General features: G+C 41.3%; 1 protein-coding gene across 1 annotated transcript in view; it reads left to right on the top strand.

The window, feature by feature from the left end:
• The window catches only part of LOC147107590 (solute carrier family 22 member 15-like), a 44,389-nt gene that overhangs the window by 8,638 nt on the left and 14,628 nt on the right, over positions 1-21,123 (top strand). Inside the window, 7 exon segments of the mRNA XM_086006744.1 lie at positions 3,159-3,371; positions 6,199-6,339; positions 8,257-8,342; positions 11,413-11,501; positions 11,504-11,519; positions 14,878-14,998; positions 15,944-16,016. Of these exon segments, the coding sequence (XP_085862870.1) occupies positions 3,159-3,371; positions 6,199-6,339; positions 8,257-8,342; positions 11,413-11,501; positions 11,504-11,519; positions 14,878-14,998; positions 15,944-16,016 (739 nt within the window).

Here is a 21,123-nt window from a genome sequence, read left to right on the forward strand (position 1 = left end):
TCTACTGACCAACCATTTGCCAATCCATTTTAATAGATTCTATCTCATGGCCTATCATCTGGGGCAGTATCCAATGCCTTCCTGAAATCCAGATAGCTTATACCCACTGTACACCATCTACTAATTTGGTCATCTTGTTAAATCCAATAAATTAGTCAAGCATGACCTCCCACTCCTAAAGCCATGCAGACTATCTCTGATTAGCTCATGTCACTCGAGGTTCTCCTTTTATATTACACTCAATACAAAGAAACACTTTCCCCAACAGTGAAAGTAAGGCTTATAATTTGGTTCATCCCTTGCCTCTGGGATTTGGTCTGTCTAGTGAACTCTGGGAAAATATCCACAAGAGAACAGTCACCTGTATCAATTCCTTCAGAACCCTGGGATGAAAGTTGTTAGAGCCAGGAGTCTTATCTGCCTTGAGCTACATTGAGACCTTTCAGTCTGCATTCACCTTTAAGCTGTACCTCTAGTTTTGTAATTTCTCCCCCATCCTCCATTTCCTCAATTTCTCTTGCAAACACTGTTGAAGTTAAGTTCTACAGCTTTATCTTCTGACATCACTTCCCCATTGTCCTTTTTTGGTGGGCCAACTCCTTTTTGCACCCTTTGTTTACTTCTGACAGACTTGAAGAATGCTTTACTGTTCTGCTTTGTTTCCAGCTATGTGTTCCTCGTGATCCCGTGTCACTTTATTGACATTCCTTAGCCTATCTTTGTAGATCTCCCTATCCTGTTCCTTTGCTAAATATTTATTAATTTTGTATGCTTTCTCTTTCTCCCTGATGCCCCTCATAACTTTTAGTTAATAAATAAAACAGGTCTTACTCTTTTATTCTGTCTTTGACCTATTTCAGGGATAAATTCTTTTGCATCGTAAAGTATCTCTTTGAAATAATTTCACTTTCCTTCCACATCTCTTCCTATCAGTAGCTCTTTACATTTTACCATTCCCATGCATTCTGTCATATATTCTTAAAATTTGCTTCCTTTCTGTTTTCTGCCCTCATGTATACCCTGGATGTCAGAACATTATGGTCATTGATCCCAAATGTTCCCTTACTTTGCTTATTCCTCGTGATCCATTGCCGCCTTTACCCTTTCTACAAGCACATTGGTGCCTGTCCCTCCTGAACAGCTTCCCTCTGTCCCAGAACTGGTTCTAATGTCATAGGAATCTGAATCTCTCCCCCCTGTGCCATCTCAAGCCACGCAATAATGGATCTACTCTGTCCTTGCCTAACCTGCGCAGCGCATGGCACGGGAAGTAATTCTCAGATGCAGAGTAGCTGCCACAATTGCCATTTAACAGTGACTGCACATTATTGGATGCAAAACTTTCTTAGACTGAGCTATAGTATAATGGTACTACAGCAAAGTTACCTATAATAATAACATATAATACAAAGGATCAGCTATGGATCAACTGCATGCTCCAACTGCACCTAAACAATTTCACCTGCTTCCTGCTGACCAATATCCTCCCTCACTATCTCAATTATATTGCTCTTCAACATAAATCTATATCGCCTCCTTTTGTGATCCATCCTATCCTTTCAGGATCCCTTGTACCCATTTAATTGCGTGCGATCCATCACTATTATCCAACCATGCTAATAGATCAGCCATGATCAAGTTGAATGGCAGAACAGGCTCAAGGGGCTGAATGGCCTGATCCTGTTCTATGTTCCAACAGGTTCAGAGATGCCAGTTGTATCTAAATTTACAATAGAAGCATATGGCTATAATTCCAACATTTTATTTCTAATACTAATAGCATCAACATAAAAACAATTCCAGAAATTCTGTACACCTCACCCTTGGAATAAGGGGTCAGCTATTTAGGACTGAGATGAGGAGAAATTTCTTCACTCAGTGTTGTGAATCCTTGGAATTCTCTACCCCAGAGGGCTGTGGATGCTCAGTCGTTTAGTATATTCAAGTCAGGGATAGATAGATTTTTGGATCCAAGGAATTAAGGCATATGGGAATAGTACAGTAAGGTGCAGTTGATGTAGATCAGCCATGAACTTATTGAATGGCGGAGCAGGCTCAAAGGGCCAAATGGTGGTCTACTGCTCCTATTTCTTTTGTGCTTATGAGTAAACACTAATTCAAATACAATAAGTTGTACTGCTACCATCAGCTGCCCTGCAATTTCCAATCACAGGGCAAACTTGCTTCTCCTTTTTAACTCCAGGTAATTGTGGAAACCTTTGATGAACCCAGCCCCCAAATGAGCAGTAACATTCCAGAGACCAAAACCCTACTGCTTTATACTTAAATTTAATCACCATTTTCTGGTAATTGTACTTTTAAGAGAACAGCATTCTTATTCATAATATCATCAATTACTACATGCTGCAAGAAAAAGTAAATAGCTGCAATTTACTGTAAAGTATCAATCTACCAAATACTTTGTCTTTCACTTCATGGTGAACTTTAGCGATTTCGCCTTCCAGGGATGTAGTTTTTGCAGATTTAAGACCTGTAAAAAGAGCTTGTGACATTTATTGAATAAACCTTAATACAGTCAGAAGGGTTTCAGTTCAACCCCTGGGCTTGCTACATTAACAGTATTGGGCATAAGAAAGTACAATCTGATTCCTACGGAGCAAAGCTTTGTTTATGGGAGTGGCTTTTGGCACTAAGCATGAAGAAAATACCTTGTAAAAACCCAAAACTGGTACGCAAGTCCATAGAGCGTGGTTTGGGGGGGGGGGGGATCTCATTTTGTTATTGGCTGCATGTCTGTGGAAAGGTTACTTCTTGATATAGCCATAATCTTCGTTGAACTTTTGGTGTTATTCTTGACAGTTGATGTGGCATCCTGTAAGCAGGGTTGTTTGTAAATCACTCTGTGCTAGAGTATGTTCGCAGGTAGTATTTTAATTGTTTTTTGATACATTGTTGTCAAGGAATAGTTGGCAGCATATTGCAGGAAAATTCTGTATACTGTTTCTACTGGAAGACTTTCCTTCATCACAGAAGCTTTTATTTGTATTTCGGGTGAGAGTCAGTTACGCCAATTTGTATTTTGCTCAATGTTTAGTATCTTACTGGGTGAACAGGTACACAACTGGAATTGATGTGTTTATTCCAGCTGTTGCTCAGTTTTATTTTACAAAGAATATATTGTGACTGTCTTTTTGCAGAGGTATCCCAGAATCTCCACGTTGGCTGTGCGCTCAGGGGCGGTGGAGTGAAGCAGAGAATATCCTTGAGAACATTGCGAAGAAAAATGGTCAGAAGTGTACAGTGACCCTGAAGCCACCATCTGTCCAAAATGGTGGTGAATCAGCTAGTGTCTTTGACCTTTTTCGGCATCGAGTTCTCTTGGGGCGGACATTGATAATGATGTATGTGTGGTACGTCTTGGAAACTATTTTGGTACACTGCTTTACTCTTTATAGTTGTGCACCACACCATCATTTTTCTGCTCTGTCTTAATTGTCCATCTAGATCTAGGGCATTGTATCAAGGTCTATTCTCACCTTTTCTGTACTTCCTTTCAGTGGAGGTTTTAGAGATGGCCACAATTACTTTATTTTTAATAGGACTTCAGAGCATGTTGCAAGAGTGAAGTTTCATCTTTTTCTGCTGCATTTGGGAATCAATTCTATTCTCTTGAATTTTTCAACTGAGATGATCTGTACTGCATTCCAAAAATGAACTGAACTTGATTAAACCCTTCCCTAATTTTATTCTGTGGCTTATCTTTGGTTCCTTTTTAAGGTCCACTAGTTAGGCTGCAGAAGAACCTGGAAAATTTCAAAGTGGGGATGTGAAACAGGTGTTAGGCCCTTGATTAGCATATGCAGAGCGGTCTACCACTAGTTTTAGGCGGCTACCAGGGGCGCCTGTATTACCTGAACCAATATGGCATCAGATGTAATTCAGATGCTGTTCGGGTGCAGAACAAAGCCCAGCAAAATTAGTATTTTGCCACTGTTCTGCACCCAAAAAATTGGTATGTTGGGGTCAATTTTGCCCCCATTGTATTTGTAAAGATGCTACAGTGAAGCAATTATCTATGTTTAGATTTGATTACAGCACGCAGAATCTTTTGACAAATCTGCTCTAGCAATGGCTCTTCTGCAGGAATCTCTGCACCTGGTCCTAAACTGTGCTACTTTGACACACACCTATAATGTGTGGAAAATACTCAAATTTAAGCAAATAATCTAGGCTGACCATTTGAAATGTCAGAGGTGCTATCTTTTGGATGAGGTGTTAAACAGAGGCTTTCACAGGTGACCATAAGATCTCATGGCACTATTGGAAGAAGAGCAGGGGGAGGTCTCCCAATATTTATCCATCAACCCACATCACTAAAACAGATTATCTCCATTTCTGTCTATGGAATCTTGCTTTGCATAAATTGGCTGTTTTTTGGGTGCAGAATGGTGGCAAAATACTAATTTTGCTGGGCTTTGTTCTGCACCCGAACAGCATCTGAATTTCCCTCCATTACAACAGTGACTACACTTCCAAAAAGTACTTTTGGCTGTAAAACACTTCGGAACCTCCTGAGCTCATGAAAGGTGCTATATCAATGTAAGTCCTCCCTCCTTTCTTTCTGCCATCCCTTCATTCCTCCCTTCCTTGTTCCACATGTCTGACTTGAGTGTGATGCTCCTTCCTTCCTGTAAGTAATGAACTTTCAACTTTTTTTACATAAGCAATGGACCTCCTACATTCTTGGTACTGTTTCACAAAATGTTTTATGTTCCACACACCCTTTTGTCCTTCAGTCTATTTTTGGAGCCAGTGCTATATTATTGCTTCTTTGTGGGCCTTCATTCTTTACCTCTCTGCTTGAAATTCTTCACAGAATCAACCTTTCCACTATGTTCCTTTCTCCTTTTCCCCCCCCCCCTCCCCCCTTCACTGCATAAGTGACTAAATTTTACTGTGGTAGACAGGGAAAGAAGGAACTTGCATTTATATAGCACCTTTCATGACCTCGGGACATTCCAAAGTGCTTTCAGACTTTAATTGTATATTGAGAAGCAGCTTCCCTGTCCAATAAACTCAAACTCTGAGTACCAACATGTAAGAGGTCTTACGAAGTGGGAGGTTATTGGGAATATAACAACCCAGTACTGATTGCTCCAGATTTGGGGTCACCCTCCGTCTGCCCCAGTCACTGTCTAATCGCCTCTTAAACGGTCCAGGGCTTTAATCTCTGCAAAGTTGACCTGTCCATCAGTGAACTGACTGCTGGCACAAGGCCCCCTCAGCACTCTTGAAATTAAATTGTTTTGTAGAAAAGCTAGGTTAAGCAAATGCTTGTCCGTGATATTTGCTCTTGTGTTGTGAGGTTATTAGAGTCCGATGGACTTGCTGTCCACTGTGTATAGCTTGCAAATCGCATTAGTACGAATGTGTGCGCTATATGCGGTGGAGACTGTATAGACTACATGCATTCAAACATCTGCAATCTGCCACTAGGAGGCTTGAGAATGGTCTGATTTTTTATTTTCTCATCCCGCCACTCTTCTTCCCCTGTCCCCAGAATTATTTGTTCAACACAATTGAGATTAGAAATTCAGCAGATCAGGCATGATTCTTTTTACTACCAGTGTTTTTGAGACTACAGTTTTTTTCCAGTTTCTAATAGGTTTTTTTCTGTAATACAGGAAACTTTCTGATATCCGGCACTGATGGGACCGAGCTGGTGCCGTAACATCAAAAGTGCCGGACATACCAGAGTTAATGTTTAAACATAGGAACTGAGAAGCTCCGTGTGAATCAACAAACCCTGTTGCTTAGCAACAGCTTCAAAACAGTCGGCTGCAGCTGCAAGCGTCTGTAGCTGAAGCTGTTGCTATAGCTACAGGCCTTGCAGTGCTTGACTGGGGGGGGGAAAAAAGCAACGAGAACTAAAAAAACATATAGAAAACGGCTCCTGATTTTTGCCATTAGATCGAGTATTCCGGACATATAACCTCCGGATAAACCAAAGTTTCCTGTACTATATTTGGGTTGTGCGCTTATCAATTCTTCCGTTATTGAATTATTAAAATTCTTAAGATATTTGTTAGACAACCCAGCAAAACATTAAACTTTACATTTCATCAAAGATGACTTTTAACAAAGTGGTTTAGCTTGAAGTAAAACCAGGAACATTTGATTTGAACTTTTAAAAATATTTTTTATTTATTATTTTCGATCTCTTTCCTTTCCCATTAGGTTAATATGCAGTCTTGTGTACTATGGTCTGACCCTAAGTGCTAGTGACATGGGTGGTGATCGATATCTAAACATAGCACTTTCTGGATTGGCTGAGTTGCCTGCTTATCCTATTTGTCTCTTTCTGCTGAACCGCACTTGGTGAGTTGATAAAACCCTTGTCCTGTCTGTATGCAAAGGTCTTTACAAAATATTTTACTTTCTTAACTATTTGCAGCTCATCTCACTTTCTAAAATGTTTTCCTGTTTTGAATTGGCACTCATTTGATGTATTTTGCCAGTCTATAGCAACTGGACAGACTATATAAGAGCAGGAGTAGGCCATATGGCCCCTCGAGCCTGCTCTGCCATTCAATAAGATTATGGCTGATCATCGACCTTAACTCCATTTTCCCGCCCAATCTCCATATCCCTTGATTCCTCGAGTCCAAAAATCAATCTATCTCGGCCTTGAATATACTCCGACTCGGCATTCACAGCCCTCTGGGCAGAGAATTCCAAAGATTCACAGCCCTCCGTGAAGAAATTCCTCCTCATCTCAGTCTTAAATGGCTGACCCCTTATTCTGAGACTATACCCCCTAGTTCTAGACACTCCAGCCAGGGGAAACAACTTCTCAGCATTACCCTGTCAGATCACCCCTCATTCTTCTAAATTCCAGAGAGTGTCCATAGTGTTGACCATTTCTAGTGTATGTCCACTTTACTCATAACTGGCGCTAAAGCCCATGCTAACAACCATCTGCGGTGCTTAACCATCCCTTTTATTTAACTCTAACGCCCAGATTAGCAGGCTCTTTCAGTTCCTAATGCTACAATTTATTGAATATTTGCTTAGATTAATGATTGCTTAGTTCAAGTTTAAGCCCTAAACTGAGTTTAGCTCAGTTGGCAGCACTCTCCCCTTTTTGAGTCAAGTTTGTGAATTTAACCCTTACTCCTAGATTTAGCATGTAAACTAGGCTGATATTTCAGTGTAGTACTGCGGTGTGCTACATTGGCAGAAGAGCTGTCCTTTGGATAAACTGTTAATTCAAGACCCCATCTGTCTGATCTAGTGGTTCAGGTGGATGTTACAAATCCAATACTGCAAATGAAAGAAATTCAGGGAGTTTTCTTGGCCCTCATTTTCCCCCCCTCGGGCAAACCAGTCAAAAGTTTAACTGGTACAGGAAACTCTGTGCTATCCGGCACCGTCGGGACCGAGCTGTTGCCGTTCCCTCAAAACTGCCGGACACTCCAGCTCTAATGTTGAAGCATACGGAGGTTTTCATCTCTGTATCTGACAACAAATACTGTTGCTTAGCAACAGCTTCTAAACAGTCGGCTGCAGCTGCAAGCGTCTCTAGCTGAAGCTGTTGCTATAGCTACAGACCTTGCAGCGCCTGACTGGGGGGGAAGAAAAGCAACGAAAAGAAAAAAAAACGGCTCCTGATTTGCCGGTGGCTTGAGCTTGCCGGACATTTAGCCTCCGGATAACAGTTTCCTGTAGTTCTTTTCACTTGCTGTTTTTGGGATCCAGATATAGCACAAAATGGGTGCTTCCTAATTACATAGCAGTTCAAAGTAATTCATTGATTGTGAAATGCTTATGATCTATTTCTGTTCTGAGATGGCAATATAAAATTATACATTTTCTAAAACAAGTAGTCCTGATGCCCTTATTTTGTAAACTCTGTTAAATGGCCTGTTAGCAAATGCAGTTAGTGACTTCATCTGGTTACATGTGACACATTCCTATGAAATTACTGTACTATAAGAAGAATTTCTTATTTTGAGCTATTGCATCATTCTGGGTTTTTGAAACTTTAACAGTCCAATATTAATGAGAACAACAGTATATGCTTATTGATTTTGTTCAATCCTCTTGATGCAGTATTTAGTGAAGAGTTTTTTCATTTGTTATGTCAGTAAAGAAGAAGCAATAGAATCAGCTATTCGTAACTTCATGGAGAAGTCGCTATTGATACTCAGAAAATATGTTGTGGCATAGCACAAATGTGTCTGAACTGGTGTTTTTGTTGTCACTCATTATTGTCCCTGCTCCTCTTCCATTTAGGTCAGGTCGCAGACGGACACTAGCAGGATTCCTGCTTGGGGGTGGTATAGCCTGTCTTGTCATGATTTTGCTGCCAGAGAATAAAGGCAAGATAACTATTAAAATAAATAGCATTTTAGTGCGTGTGTGTGAATCAAACCGCTGCGAGTCTCATTCTTAGGATGAAAGCTTGGTTAGGTACTGAATTCTGGACTGAACAATGGAGCACCCTTAAAGAAGTGGGACCTAATATTGAGCAGGAGTGAGCTGAAGTTTATGGAGGGTGTGAGCCTGGAGGTGACAACCATGAGGGTTTCAGCAGCACATGCAGTGTGATCAGGGAGGAGGTGGGTAATGCTATGAAAGAGGCATCGAGTCAGTGGTAAGGGTGTGAATTTTATGGCAGGGGCCCAAAGAAGATGGCTTTGGTCTTTCCAATGTTTAGCTGCAAGAAGTTACAGCTCATCCAAAACTGGATGTTGGACGAGCAGTCTGACCACCGAGTCAAAAAGGAGGTGAAGTTAGTTCTGGGTGTCATCAGCATCCATATGTGGAAACTCACTCTCTCTACATCACCAGATAATATCACCAAGGATCAGCATGTAGATGAGGAAAAGGAGGAGAAAAGCCATTGCTGGAAATGCTCTGGCTATGATTTGATGGGAATCCTGATCGAAAAGTAGTCCCAATATATATTCAACCCAGGCCTACACACCTCCACAGACAACACCACTGGACCACAGATGGTAACCATCATGCCCTGAGCAATACTTGATTATCTAAGTCTATGTCTGTTGTTGAAATAGTTGACACAGCATTAACTGCTTTTACTGGCAGATTTCTCCCCATATGCATTAGTGTATCTGTGTGAACTGGGGGATGATTTTTAATGTCTAGACGTTTACATTTTTAAGCCTGTATCCTCTAGTTTGGATCTCTTGGATTAAGTCAAATAATGTGCTTACATCTACATTTATTTTTGTTACCTAAAGTTGGAGATTTGGATCATGTCTCCCTCAATAGTTTCTGCAATAACAAGTTCACTCCTTATAACTTTGTGCTCTGTATTTCCATGTTAACTATATATCCCACACACCTATTATGGGAAAGACTGAAAACAATGCAATTTTTTAATCGTATCTTGTGCTGATCAAAATGAAGGATGTCCATGTAGGTGAACTGGAACACTTGCACATTTAGCACCCAGTTTCAGTTACAGCCACCTTGGGTCTGGTTAGGTGAAGAGTAACACACCTATCCTTCCCTTTGTAATTTCCTGCCCAGTTCCCTGTGACTTGCCATGTCTCCCACGTCTCCATTTCAAAACCTTTTTCTTTGACCATGCCTTTGGTTTTCCCCATCCACCTGAAGCCCCTCTCATTTTCCTCCTTTTTCACCTTCCTGCTCTGCTCTTGTGCTTAGTTGAGTTGTCTTCCCTGCACGTGAGGAGTACAATAGAAATGTTGGTTGTTCTGGATTAGATTTAAACCCAGCTCCCAGAAAGAACAATGTTCATAGCCTGCTTGGGTAAATCTAGTTGAATTAGATATTTATACAGCTCATGATCCTGGCATTATAGGACTTGTGACTTTACTGCTGATGTAAGCCCCCAAGTGCGGACCAAGTGATATACAATGTCGACGTCACTGGCTTGTTGAAAGAAAGACGGACCAACTAATTGAAGTCAAAACGGTTTATTCAGGCCTAGGGAGAACCTTTCAGATCGCGTCTGAATCCAACTCCAACAAGCCTCTCAAAGTCCACAGTTATACAAAAATTAAGGCCCTGCCCTAGAGGCGGGGATAAGCTTATTAGCATATACAGAGTTATAGCTAAATTGTAATTATAAAACCGTGACCGTTCATCTTGCCGACCCCAATCCCCACATTTCGTTATCAGTTGGTCCCGTCACCTCTTGTGACCATGGGCCTCATCTTAATTACTTTACAACCATCCATTTGCCTGTAGTCAGATGGTTTGGCTTGTTAAGTGTTTTCTTAAGATATCAGTCCTTGTTCAAGCAGGCAAACCACAGACTTTCTGTCTCGCTTCGGGCCATCTCTGCAAGGCAAACACACTAGTTAGCCCCACTATATTTTGAAGAATGGAACCCTGTTGTGAATTACAACAAACAGACTCTTAAGTGCATAGGTGTTGCCCCGCTTGACTGAACACACACATCTCCTTCAATCTTTCCATGAGTTCTTGCAGTTTAATCTCTCAGCATTTGAAGTCCCTTAATCATGTTTAAAACTTAGCTGGGTTCATGCAATATACAGACCTCTATTGTTCAACTCCGAGCATGAATTAACCCATTCCCTCCACCTCGTACATTGGTGTTGCAAGTGAATCCTGGTTGTCTTGCCCTATTATATCCAATTTTTAATATCTTACTTCACTGCCAATGTATTATTTAGATGAATCCACTTACCCAATTTTCTCATGAACCAATGCAGAAATTAAGTAATAAGGATTTAATTCCAGTAATATGTGGTGCTAACCGTTCCTTCACAGCCCTAACTATATTTTTTTTTTTTTTACTGTTTTTGAACTTGCTTGCAAAACCTACAGACAGTGGTGGGTTTGTGTTAACCCACCATTGTCTAGGTTTGAAGTATAGTTTATGTTGCTTACATTTCAGACAACAAAAACTTGGTTTGGCTTGTTGGATATTGTAGGTACGGTAGCATAGTGGTTATGTCACTGGACTACTAACCCAGCGACCTGGACATGAGTTCAAATCCCACCATGGCAGCTGGGGAATTTAAATTCAGTTAATAAATAAATCTGAAATTATTAAAAAAAAAAAAAGCTAGTAATGGTGACTATGAAACTACCGGATTGTCGTAAAAATCCATCTGCCCTTTAGGGAAGGAAATCTGCCGTCCTTACCTGGTCTGGCCTATATGTGACTCCAGACCCACAGCAATGTGGTTGACTCTTAACTGCCCACTGAAATGGCCTAGCAAACAACACAGTTGTATAAGGCGGCTCACCACCGCATTCTCTAGGGCAATTAGGAATGGGTTATAAATGCCGGCATTGCCGGCGACACCCACATCCCATGAACGAATAAATTTAAAAAAGAAAAAAAAAAAAAAAAAATGGAGTGGTCCCCATGGGATGTGTTTTATCTTTTATTTGTAATCCCCGTTTCATCCCTGTTGTCTCCCACAGGAGCCGCTTGCCACCATGCAGCCTCCTTCAAGCAAGAGGGCAGGATGGTCTTGGATACAGACTACTCCACAACCACCATCAAAGCCACTCTGATCAGCAGATGGGAGGTATGCTTGTAATGGGGCGAGCCAGCTATACCAGTTTCTGTTTTCCTGCTGCTGAGAGGAACGACCCTCTAGTGAGTTGATTAAATCTAGTTGCATAGCCAAGAACTGTGGAAACTCATCTCCACTATGATGGGTGAACTCCACTGGCAGCTAGGATTCCGAATAAAACCTGCAACAATCCGGTCAAGGGGCTCGTGCTCGGATGCTAGTACTACTGGGCCACAGTGTCTGGCGGAATTAGCTGTTGTATTTGAGTGCTACAATATTGCTGTTTTTCCTTTTGTAAGCTGAGCTCAACAATTGGCTTTTTGCTCTTAATTTTTTTCAAACACACCGTTCTGTTTCACAATAGTTGCATTGCTACTATTCCTTCACCAAGATGAATTGGTGCTTCCTTGTGATGGATCAACAGGAGATGCACTATTATTATGTGTGATTCAACTCTACCAGTTTTCCCTTCTAAAACTGAGTGTACCATGATGAAACTGATTTTAATTTGTAATTGTAATCATTTGAGATATACAAAAAAAGTAAATGCTCATTCAGGGGAGAATAGTAGTTTGAATGCCATTCAAATTTGGGCCTTGTGATTGGAAAATTCAATCAATAGAGCTACCAGAGCAATAATCTCTTAAATTACATTAGTATAATAGCTGAGTTTTATCAGTTTTCAAAATATATCTAGATTTTTCCAAGAATTAGATGGAATTATAGGGGTTATTGAAATTGTGAATTGTAGAAATATTTAGGTTGACATTTCCCATTTTATAGTATTCTTACAATGCACCCATGTTAATAGTTTGCAGTTCTCTGCACCTAAAGCATTTGATATTTATTTCACTTCTGGGAACATTCTGCTGTTTCCCCACCTCCTGCCATTTTGTGTTTTCTTGATGTCTCTGTGAAAGCTGGCATCTGGTTAAAGGGCTTTTACTTTTTGTGCTATGCTGAATTAATTTTTAGGGTTTTTTTTTTTGGTTATACATTTTTATTCTCTTTCTTCCCCCCCCCCCCCCCCCCCCCCAACTTGAAGTTGCTGACTTGTTCAGTTTCATGCCACTAGCCCATATGGCTAGCCATCATGTTTGAATCCAGACAGTGATGCCAGGCCATTCAATTTTGGAGAGCATCATAGCTGAGCCTGATCCTGGCTTTACCCATCGTTCATATGTGCGCGTGTCACTGTCCTTGAAGGTTTCTTGGTTGTGTCTATTTGCAACACCAAATTTCTTATTGGAGGACAAGGCCAGATTTCTCATTGGTCCCCTTTGACAAGACACATCCAACAATGTCTAGAATGTGTAATTTGATCCTCCCTGCTGGAGTAATCAAGATCTTTTGCAATGTGTAGTTTAATCCATTCATTGTGACAGCCAGGCTCCAGAGCTCACAGTGCTAACACTACTGCTTTCAGAGAACAGACCGGGCTCACCCTCCTGGTTTTGGAGCACTCACACTGACGAGTTCAGCTAGGAAGGGGTGTGGCCATGGAGGGATTTTAACATGAGGATGAGAATTTTAAAATCTTGGTGTTGGTGGGCAATGTTCCCCCTAATTTTTATTTTTGGGTGCACAGTCCCTTTAACAGGCTGCATGGCCCATTCAGAATTTTGCGCATGCTCAATCTCCCATTCAAAAGCTGGTAATTGGCCGGCACAGGACCTCCAGACCGCTACGCTGCCGTGTACCTTAGTGGGAACGTTGTTCGTGGACCATAAGCCAATGTAGGGCACAGGGGTGATGGGTGAATGGGACTTGCTGCGTGTTAAATAAGTGCAGCAGCGTTTTGGATGAGCTCAAGCTCCGTGAAGGTGATAGCACGGTGGCATAGTGGTTAGCACTGTTGCCTCACAGCGCCAGGGACCCGGGTTCAAATCCGGCCTCAGGTGACTGTGCAAACTCCACACAGACATTCTCCCCATGTTTGCGTGGGTTTCCTCCCACAGTCCAAAGATGTGCGGGTTAGGTTGATTGGCCATGATTTAAAAAATTGGCCCTTCGTGTTAGGGGGGATTAAATACGTGGGGTTATGGGGATAGGGCTTGGGTGGGATGGCTGTCGGTGTAGGGACCGGGCGCTAGGGTTTGGATGATCAGCCATGATCTCGTTGAATGGCGGAGCAGGCTCGAAGGGCCGAATGGCCTACTGCTCCTATCTTCTATGTTTCTAAAGATGGGAGGCTGGTCAGGAGAGCATTGGAATAGTCGAGTCTGGCAAATAAAACACATTTAATGGCGGGGGAGGGGGTGGTGGTGGTGGGAAGGGGGGGGGGGGGGGGAGAAATGTGATCCAGACCTAACTGGGCAGGTGGGAAAAGGTGATCTATCTTCCCTTCTAGATCACGTGTTCTCATTTTTCTTCCCCCTCCCCTCAGACCCCTCCCCTTAGACCTGGATCACGTTCTCTTTTTTTCTGCAGCGCCCCCCCCCCCAAAAACAAGTTCCTGACCCCTCCCAAGTTCTTTCTCATACCCGCCCCCACGAGCTCCTCTCTTTCCCCCTGCGATCTCCCCTCTCTGATCTCCCCTCTCTTACTCTCCCAACCCCTCCCATCCAGTCTTCGATCCCCTCTTCCCCCTTCGATCCCCTCCTCTGATATTGTGGATCTGACTGAGATTACAAACTCCTGTTGGGTTTCAGTTATGGCTGCATAAGATAGTGAGGTTGGAAAAATAGTACTGCCGAAGGGCCACTTTGAATCATTATTCTTTTGATTTTGAACCCTGGTTACAGAGCTACAATCTTTGGGGTAAACCGGGATACCCACCATTCAACCAAGGATGGCAGTTAGAATTTTCACCTTTGTCGCTGCACACTTTTTTTTGTTTTCCCCTTACCAATATCATTTTCCTCTGTAGGAAATACTACCTCATTCTCTGTCTCCTCTGCACATTGTTCCTTCTTTCAATACTCATGCACTCAAACTTAAACTTCATTATCAGAAATAGGAATAAAAACCTCTTCAGCAGCATGATCTTGTCCGCCATGTTGATTCAGTGCGAGCTTCAATCTGGGAAGTGTTCGGGCCCACTGCCACCTCTGGCCCGGAACTCCCACCTGCCTGTTGTGCCATCGGCAATTATAACCAAATTCGAGGGCTCCCCAAGGCTACCCCTGCGATTTCCCTTCTCCTCTTCCTCTTCCGGATGTGCATGCACAGAGTCAAATGCCATGCAAGTAATCACTCTGCGGTTTCTTTTCAGGAGGATCTTCCCTTTCCTTTTATAAATCTAATTTCCTGCATCGAAGTTTTTAATGCTTACTAATAAATTATGTGTCTATATTGGTTGTATTTTTTTGCTGTGAGTTTTATGCAAAATATTTTTGGTTTAGAGTGGATATACTTTTCTCTTTTCCAGGCAGTGGGATATATTCATTTGTCAACAGCCAATCTTTCTCATTTTTGGGTAAACTATCAATAAGCGCTGCATTTAACGTAGTCTACGTCTACTCCTCCGAGCTCTATCCTACCTCTGTCAGGTAAGTCTGTGATGGGTGGAAATCTTGAGAGTGACTACAGGTGTGTGTTTGATATTCCAGTTATGTCCTGATTTTCTCAGTTGTTGAGCTTTTCTCCAGTGCATTATTTTTCAATTTGTTCTTATGATGTGGATGACACTGGTAAGACAGTATTTATTCCCCACAGCATTAAGAATCAATCATGTAGTGTGGGACTGGAGTCATATATGTAGGTTAAACTAGGTAGGGGTGGCCTGCAGAACATTAGTGAACCAATTGGCTTTTATGATAATCTGGCAGATCTCCAGGTCATCTTCTGGTGCTAGCCCACAAATGACCAGATTTATTGAATTCATTTTTCTTCTGTGAGGCATTTTGAGATGTTAAATATGGTATATAAATGCATGATGATATTGTCATAACAGCCTTATCAAAATACCTAAAATTATAGCTGCTTTGCAGTTGCCTCCCATGTATCTTGACCTTTCATGGCCCACATTTGTGCACAGTTACAGCAGGTCCATATTGTTACTTTACTTTGAGTGTCTCCACTAGGAATCCTTTCAAAAATCAATCCATTACAAGTTTTAATTTAAATCTTTCTGCATGATGTTTGAATATTTTTTGTTTAAATGGTGACAAATCAGAGAATGACTTGGAGCTTTTGCTTCATTTGTCACATTGGAGCTTAATGTCTCATTAACCTGGCCCTTTTAGGAGATAAGTCTAGATTTCCATTCATTTTCAGCAATTTTCTGAGGATTTAGAATATAAAAGTAGAACTACACCCTTTTTAAACTTTTAGCTGCAAAGAATTCTGAGATACTTGTTTACTGATGGTGCACCAGTCTCTTTAAGGTTGCCAAGAGAATGGAGAGTGTATGCTGAGCCATTCTACACGTCAATTCATGATTTTATATTTCAGAATTTCAAATAATCGATTCTTCCTTCCCCATTCTCCCACAGGAATGTTGGGTTGGGCATTTGTTCCATGTCTTCTAGAATTGGAGGAATCCTTGCACCCTTCGTTCCATCACTGGTTAGTGTGCAGTCCCCTTCTCTTGTAACTTTTTTCCCCTCTCTCTTTCCTGCACCCTTGGGTGATGCTGTTAACGGGTACTATACTTTGTTTACATTTTATTTAATTTATATAACCTCATCTCTTTGCTTTGCAGTAAATCTATTTAATCAGTAAATAACATTTAATGTTAATGAAATCTGAGGTGTGCTTGGACACTTATTTACGTTAACGGTATAAGTGCAAGTTATTGTTGATGAATCTCCTGAGTGACAGCTCTCCTATGTTTGTATTTGTAGTTTTGCCATGCATTTTGTGCAGCACAGTAGTGTGATATTCTCTGGTGACAGACAAATGTGACTGACTACAAATGTGACTGTTTTCAACAGTGAGAAAACCATTATTTTTCAAACTCTATTTTCTATCTAATTAAATTAAGAACTAAATATTGAAACCGTGCCTTGTGTATCAAATGTAAATGGCATTGGAGCCTGCCGATTTTCCTTTAGCTGGACAATGGGAAGCTAGCCTTGGTGCATTGAAAGTCATTTTGGCTCCACTAAACTATTAGATGAAAACAGAATGCTGGGGATATATTTCTGCATCAAAATATTTTCTAGTTACTATTTTTTTCTACTTTTATAATATGCAGACTTAAAAATTCTGAAAATGAATAGCAATCTAGAGCTTTCTGCTCTTGAAGGCAAGTATTGGAATTGTATTTGCAATTGTTAAAATTCAATTTCTGTCTACAGCTGTCTGCTTCAACCTCTCTCGTCGCCCTCCCCTCCAACAACTGCAAGGAGCTCATACACTCAGTCTTTGTGACAAACAATTCTATCTGCTAAGCTGGCTCTGTTGTTTTCCTCTTCTAATTGCCCACAAAGCCAAATCTTTCTCCAGGCTCTTCCTGGCTCTAGCCTGAACCCACATCTCTAGCTTCTCTCCCATCTCCCCCTCTATGCCTCTTTGAGCTCATCTTGTCCATGAGCCCCAACCACCACCTCCTCAAACTGCTGACCATCCAATTTCCCATTCCAGCTGACATTCTAAATGTACCCTTTCCTTGGGCACTGCCCACCTTCCTTTCAAAATTGCCATCATTACCCACCCTCAATCCGCTCCTTGCAAACTACCGCCCTATCTCCTACCCCTCTCTCTTTTTGCTCCCAAATCCTTCAATGTGTTGTCACCACTCACCTTTTCTTGCAACTCCCTATTTGAATTTCTCCAATCGGGTTTCCACTCCTGCCGCAGTGCTGGACCACCCTAGCCAAAGTCCTAAACAACATTGACTGACACCGATGCATTATCCCTTTTCTAATCTCATTGGTGATGCTTCTGTCTTTGACACACTTGACCACACCATCCTTCTACAATGCCTCTTCTCCGTTATCCCACTCATAGGACTGTCCTCAAAGCAAGCGGCTTGTAAAATTGGCGAGCTCTCTGTGGAGGGAGGCACAACAGATGGCAACAGCTCGTATAAATAATGTCCAAGGCCATATTGCAGGCCAGCCCCTGTCTTCCCTGTTGGGGTGCATGCTGTCTGCACGCCAGTGGCTATGTACCTGAAAACGGACCATAGCCAATTTCTCTGCCAAAGTCCTCACATGTTGTTAGATAATTATGTTGGTGATAAAGTTGATGAACAGCCTGCCTCTTGTCCCTTATTATTGCAACTTTTGTCACTTGCCTTTTCTGTCCTACACACCAGCTTGGTGACTTTCACCTGGGCAAATGTAGTGGAAATGCAGATATTGAACTAGGTGACTGAGCACGAGGAAGCTGTAAGAATGGGGAGTGTTTGAGCATCGAGGAGGAGGCATTGGACTCTGGTCTCATGGGTGATGCTGTGCTATGAAAAGAATGTTTAATGAAGATCAAAATTATATGCAAGCACTGAGCTTGTTTACAAGGATGTGTGTGACATATAGGAACACGTTCCTCTGATTAAAATATGTATCCAGTTTTCTCTTGATTCCATTGCAAAGCATTTCAAGCCTGCTTGTAAGGAAATTTCTTGTCTAACTTCTCTCCTCGCTCTTTTAGTGACTATTTTAAATTGATGACCCTTTGTCACTGACTCCTCAACCACAGGAAATAGTTTTTCCCTATTCACTAGCAAACCCCTTCATAATTTAAAAAAAACGTATTAAATCTCCTGTTCGTCTCTGCTCCAGTGGAAATGGTCCAGGATCTCCAGTCTCCTCAACAATTTACCATCCCTGGCATCGGATGTGATGGGATAAATGGCTGCCTTCTGTGCTGTACAAATCTATGATTCTTTACATTATGGACTGCAGTAGTGTCATGGTTGTTATTGGACTAGCAATCCAGAGGCCTGGACTAATAAACCAGATAACATAAATTCAAATCCCACTATGGCTATTTGAGAATTTAAATTCGGTTCAAAAATGGCATGTTTACTAGCAAAAGCTGTTTAGAAGAGTGCTCTGCTTGTGTCTCGAGGCATAATGGATGAGGCATCAAGTGGTTCCAAAATTACCTTGGCAGACTCCAACGAAGTATGTTTGAAGTATAGTCACTGTAATGTAGGAAGCACGGCAGCCAAGTTGCACACTGCAAGATCCCACAAACAGCAATGACCAGATAATCTGTTAGTGATGTTCATTGATAAATATTGGCCAGGACACTGGGGATAACTCCCCTGCTCTTCTTCAAAATCGTGCCATGAGATCTTTTGCGCCCACCAGAGGGGGCCTCGGTTTAACATCTCATCCGAAAGACTGCATCTCCGACAGTGCTGCACTCCCTCAGTACTGCACTGGAGCATCAGCCTAGATGTTGTGTTCCAGTCTCTGGAGTGGGGCTTGAACCCACAACCTTCTGACTCCGGCAAAGAATGCTATCACTGAGCCGCTGCACCCAAATGGTCTGTTCAATTAGGAGAATCCTAGCCAAGCGAATTCTTTGTTTGGGCGCCCAAACAAGCATTCTAATAGCATGACTTGGATAGAGAATCAAGGGTAGGAACCCAACAATTTTTTTTTTTTCTCTACTCAAGCTTTGGGACACGAAGGCCAAAATGTAGTCCTCCCCTATCGCTGACTCTTCCCAGATTGTCCTAATCCGTGTGGCTCAACCACATGTGAATTGAGCCATTTGGGTGCTATTGGTTGATTTTGCATTGTTATTAACTGCACGCTGCTAGTTTCAACAATGAGCATTATAAAAAATACTGTGTAGTTAGCTTTCAAATACTTCCTCCAGCACAACTTTAATTAATTTATATAGCTTTCCAATTTGTTTGCAATAAGTTGATAAACTTGGTATGCTGTGAGGGAGGAAAGTGAACAGAAAATTCTGAGTGTTTTTGATTGGCAAACTTATTCACCTATCAAACAGTTACCTCCAGACACACCAACAAAATGTGTTCTTCAGTAGAGTCAGTCATCAAATTTGTTGCCAATGATTTGAGTTTCCACTGCAAGACGTTTTGGAAAGGTGGATATAAAGCAGCATGTAGGTGTGTATGTGTGAATTTGGTTTGGAGCTTAAATGACAACAGATTAATGTTTGTTCCTATTAATCCATTGTCTGAAAAAATAACTCCCACACCTACATTAATGTGGCCCTGTGTTGGTGAGAAATAATGCCCCATTGGCTATGATTAATCACATTAATTCCCTGTTGGAGTATGTCTTTTCAGATAGTCTAATTGTACAGACCTTTACCTCCTAAAAGAACCAAGAAAACCTGTAACATGATGCTCTGGATAGCTATTTCAAAGGTGAATTGCAGTGCTGAAAGTGTGTGGGACTATTTTTCATTGTGATCAATGAATAGAAGGAAAGTAAATTTGCTGATGTATCTTTTTGAAGTAAAGTGTTAATATGGCTCTAACAGGTTTTTAACAATTTGCTTAATTGTGCAAGGCATTTCCAATGAGATGAATAGGGTCTTCTACAAATGTCATTCCTCAGCCAATGTGGCAAAAGAACTCTTCTGATGAGTGGTCACTGACCATGCATATGTTCACACTGTTGGAATAGCAGCTGATACACTCAAATAAAAGGTTTTGTGTTGAGAATTTGGTCATACACAAACTTTTACTTCTTTCAAAGTACCAAAAGGCATCCTTAACAACATCCTGTTTATTTTTTGATTTCCCCCAACCTCTCCTCGTAAAACATTTATTAAGCATAGCAGCATCAGGTGACTGGTTTTTGTTCTTCAAAAAGTTTCTTCTCTTTAGAACAATATTGTCGTACTGGTACGTTTCCAGAATTCTGTGTGGGGTGGGGGAGGAGGGGGAAAAGGGAAATTATCTTCACAGCTGGATGAGTGTATACCATGTAGTATACTTCACACTATCCTCTGAAACAAGTGATATCCTTTCTAATGAAGAAATTCTACATGAAAATACCATATTAGTTTGCAAAACTGCTTGACAATGGGTAGCTGTGTGCAAAACTTTGCAAAGTGCCATATTCAGCAACTGCAGTACAAGAATGGAGGTTAAAATATTGCATTTAGAATGCTTCATACAAGGTTTCCTGAGCTAGAAAGAAAGAGAATTTGCATGTATGTAGCATCTTTCATGTCCTCAGGATGTCTCAAAGAACTTTACAACCAATGGATTACTTTTGAACTGCAGTATCTGTTGTTACTCCCACTTGGAACTGTAGCTGAAATGGAGACGATAAATGAAAAATGACTCTTTACAAGCTAGATGAATGGTCTTTAAGTTTGAATGAAGGTGAAGTGAAAGAAGGAAGTAACTTGAGTAAGACCCTTAATTACTGGGACTTTGGTAGTTTTGAGCTAAATAAAATGTGCAATGGATCCAAGGCTAATTGATATTGCTGGTTTAGTTTTGTCATCCTATAATATAGTAACAACTTGCATTTATATAGCGCCTTTAATGTAGAAAAAATCCCACAGTGCTTAAAACCAAATCTCTTTTCTACTTTTAAGTGGAAAGAAGAGCACTGCAACCACTGACCCCCAAACTGAGAGCTTGAACTGGCAAATTTCCTTTTGATTTCCAAGTTTGAACTGAGAGCATAATTAGGACAGTTAAAGGAGCTATTCATACAGTATATAGCCAGGTACACTAATCTGGCAACCCTGGAACCAAATTCAAGTTTTAAATCCCAATTCA

The sequence above is a fragment of the Somniosus microcephalus genome, chromosome 14, assembly GCF_052327205.1.
Source record: "Somniosus microcephalus isolate GS21.2 chromosome 14, FLI_Smic_1.0, whole genome shotgun sequence".
Lineage (NCBI taxonomy): Eukaryota > Metazoa > Chordata > Chondrichthyes > Squaliformes > Somniosidae > Somniosus > Somniosus microcephalus.